The following is a 4019-nucleotide window of genomic DNA, read 5'->3' as shown; positions in this document are numbered from 1 at the left end:
AGAACTACAGTATTGAATATAACAGTAAATTGTATGATAATATAATATATTTAAAAAACGATAAACAACAAATTAAATGTTATGATATTATAAATTTATATTTTATTTGCGTAAAATTATTAAACTAAGTTTTAATTTTTTATTTATTTAAATAATATATACATATTTTGTTTATAATTATTATCTCATTTTTTATTCACAACTATATTATTTTATTATTATTATGCTTAAGGCGTATACTGAGTCGTTACATTTATATATAAACTTCAATATTATAAATATGGATACGTTACTTAGAGAGTAAAACATTTAATGAAACTCCTTTACTTTAATATGTATTTTTTAAGATTTAAATTATTAAAAATAATATGTAAATTAGAGTTTCTTTTACTATAATAATTTTAATATTTATTCATATATTTTTAAAACATTTCTAAATTTTGAAAATAAAAAAATTTACTTAACTTTTCTTATTATCTTACCTAAATTTTTAGTAAATACATGTTTGTATTTTTAAATTTTTTATTATTATCTTGTATAACCTTTCAAGATCGGAGGTTTGAAAAAAAAAATATGAACACTAATTAACCAGTACATAGCTAGAAAAAGACAAAAAAAAAATCAATAAGATTAATGTTTCTAGCAAAAAAACAAAAAAAGACTCGTTTGATGGGTTTTTAAAACTTAGAGGAATAAAATAAAATTATAAAATGAAATTGAAACTTGCTTTATAGTTTGAAAACAAAAATAATAATTTTTTTAATTTTAATAAATATTTTACTTTTATAAATATAAGTTATATGTCAAAATATAATTTATATTTTATTTTATTAATATTTATCAAAATTAAATATATTTTATTATTATAATAATACCATTTTTATTAATTATACATTCTTAAAGTTGATAAATTTATTATTTGAATCTCGACATTTATTTGTGATTGATTTTTTTTCTGTCCCGACGCTCTTTCATTAGCTTATTAATCTATTTGAATAGATCGATTTTAAATTGCATTTAAACTCTATGAATATGTATATTTATCTTTAAAATTAATTATTGTCTACAGTCAATTATTTTTCTGCATTAACGTCAAAGAATGCATTATATTCATTAATGTTTGTGATTATATCGTTCCCCTTTCTTCAATAAATAATAAATAATACAATTCTACCTACTTCAGTGTTAATCTTTATCATTGTTCTCTTTCTTCAATAAATTAAATTATATTAAATAATTTAATTTTTAACTATAACATTAATATATAATAATTTTTGAAATTTTTATTTAAGAATTTAAATTATACATCTAATTAAAAAAGAAGTCATGATTTAATTTTGAAAAAGAAAGTTCATTCCGAATTTTTTATTGAATATTAATAATTTCATTTTATAATTAAAATATTTTTTTAAATAAAATGTTTAACTAATCTCAAATAATAAAATAAACTAAATGGATGGTTAACAGGGATTTAATTCAACCAGTTAACAACGTTATAATTGCAAACGCTGTACATTAATATTGTAATGAAATTTAATTTAATTTCCTTACCAAGAATTAGTTCTTTGTAAAACGATAATATAAAATTATTACATAGAAGGAAAAAAATATAAAATAACATTTTATTTGAAATTTATTAAGAAAAAAATAAGACTCGGCATAAATTGATCCTAGACAGGTTTATAATTTTTTTAGTATAAAAATAATATGTTTTAATGATTTTTTGTACAGATCTAATCCGTATATGATAAATATTACATTACATTATATGAATTTATTACAAACTATAAATTTATGTAAAATAATGAATTGATAATAAAGTTGAATTTATATATTTACATCTTTTTTCTTTTTATAATCAATATATAAAGTGCATTCATTGCATGAATGTATAGCAATATTCACAATAATTTTTATTGTTTTTTGCATTAAAAGCTCCCGTTTTTCAAAGCTTAGTTGGAAAGTGCATAGGAAATTGGCCTATTCCCTTTTAAATTGAATGCAGTAAAAGGTTACAATTAGGGCAACTACTCTAAAAGGTAGAGAGAGAGAGAGAGAAGAAGAGGCAACAAAAATGGATGTTTTTTTTTTTTTTTAATATTTTGTAATGCGTGTGGGTCATATTTGTATTGGACCATTACAAACTTTCTTACAGTTTATAAGACCTTCCCTTGTAAAACTGTTCTTAACTCCTTAAATATTCTCTCTCTAGTTATTCTCTCTCTCTCTCTCTCTCATTCACAGAATCAACGTTTCCAATGGAGAGTAAATGGATTCTGAGGAAGAGAAGGTGTGTGAGGGTTGCAAGAAGAAGCAATGAATCGGAAGACTTGTTTAACAAGCTCCCAAAGGAGCTCCACATCGACATCGTCAAGCGTCTTACTGAGAAGGACCTTTCAATAGCGATGTGTGTTTCAATGGAGTGGCGCAATCTCATCCTTCATTCATGTGTCCCTACAACACAATCCTTGACTGTTCCCTACCTTGGTCTCCTCAAGGAAATGGAGAAACAAGGTAAAGGCAAAATCAATCCTACTTGGCTTACTGTTGTGATTAACAGCATAACACCCTACCCATTCCTCGACACCAACCATCTCTTCAATTGGTGCTCTAAGGTTATGTGTTGCAAGGTCAAACCTGAAAGCCTCATTGGTTCGTGTAACGGATTGATCTTGTTTTGCCATAACAATGGTAAAGCCAAGGGCTTTACACATGGTTCTTATCACTATTATGTGATTAACCCTGTCACCAAGCAGTGTGTGGCTGTGTTGAAACCGTCATCGTGTAACGCACCTTATTCATATGCTGCCTTGGCTTATGACCCTCTTGAGTCTTGGTTTTTCAAGATTGTTCGGTTTCAAGGTTCTCGAAATCTGAATGTTTTCTCCTCAGAGACTGGGCTTTGGACAACTTTGAGCTTTCAATTACCTCAAAAGGTGACAAAGTCCAAGTGGCAGAAAAAGTCAGTTTACTCTAAGGGTGCAATTTATAGGCTCTCTAGTTCAAGGCAAGTGATCAAGTTTCATGTGGACCTACAAGAGAGTGTGGAGAAGCAAGCAGTGGCAATTGATCTCCCTTGTATGGATGATAACGATTATCGTCATAATAAGGACATTTCGGTGAGGGGCAGTGATGTGTTGTTTATTATGACCGTAGGTCAAAATTTGAAGGTCTGGGAGCTTGTGGAAAGCTTTACTGGTGCTGGTTGCTCCTTTGAGTGGATTTTAACTCATACGATTGACAATGGATTCTTGAAGGAATTTAATAATTATGGAAAATTCTTGGGCTTTCATCCTTACTATGGAGTGATGTTTTTCAAGCTTGATAATATCTTATACTATTTCTTTTCTTCTTACAACACCATGGGTGTGAGGGCAATTGCACATGATACTTGCCTGTATCGTTACCTTAATATCAGTGGATTTCCTTTCCTTGAATGCCCAATCCCCTATGCTTGTTGCCTGGAAAAGGAGGTAATTGTTTCTAAATACTAGATTTTTTTTTTTACATTTTGATTTACTTTATTATTTGATCAATTTGATTCCTTTATTGGTTGGTTGAAATGATACAATTATGCATTGAAAAATATAGGTTTGATAATCAATTGTTCATCTTGAAGGCATCACGCAAGCATTTACTTCTTTTAAGAAATTAATATTGGAGTTATAGTAGTACTAATAATAGATATGAAAGAGGTTAGCTTTAAAATGAGATTGTGAGATCTTGGGATAATCAAATAACTACAATCATTTCAACTATCCAAGGCTTAATTTACACAAATAAGTTATTTCTTACATGTAGAAACTACCTCTAATGCTCATATATGTGTTGGATCAAGCACTTAGGTTGAATGTTACAATTATAGTCAAGACAAGGTGAGTCTAACACTGATTATTAGCCCCTCATAGAACTAACAATTGTCCTCATAGAACTCAAGGTTGTCAAACTTAAAATTTTACCTTAAGATTCGAATCACTGACTCAGAAGAGTTTTCTCATACAAATAAAGCATTACAAGTT

At 27.5% G+C, this 4019-nt stretch overlaps 1 protein-coding gene across 1 annotated transcript; it reads left to right on the top strand.

Annotated features, from left to right (window-relative positions):
- Positions 1 to 2258: 2258 nt before the first annotated feature.
- LOC113855674 lies at positions 2259 to 3494 on the top strand. The gene has a single exon (XM_027487303.1). The coding sequence runs from the start codon at positions 2259 to 2261 to the stop codon at positions 3492 to 3494; it is 1236 nt and encodes a 411-aa protein (XP_027343104.1).
- Positions 3495 to 4019: the final 525 nt, after the last annotated feature.

This window comes from Abrus precatorius, unplaced genomic scaffold, assembly GCF_003935025.1.
Source record: "Abrus precatorius isolate BTA unplaced genomic scaffold, Abrus_2018 Scaffold11, whole genome shotgun sequence".
Taxonomy (NCBI): Eukaryota; Viridiplantae; Streptophyta; class Magnoliopsida; order Fabales; family Fabaceae; genus Abrus; species Abrus precatorius.
The sequence above is the reverse complement of the archived record's forward strand: the minus strand, read 5'-3'. Positions and strand labels throughout refer to the sequence as shown.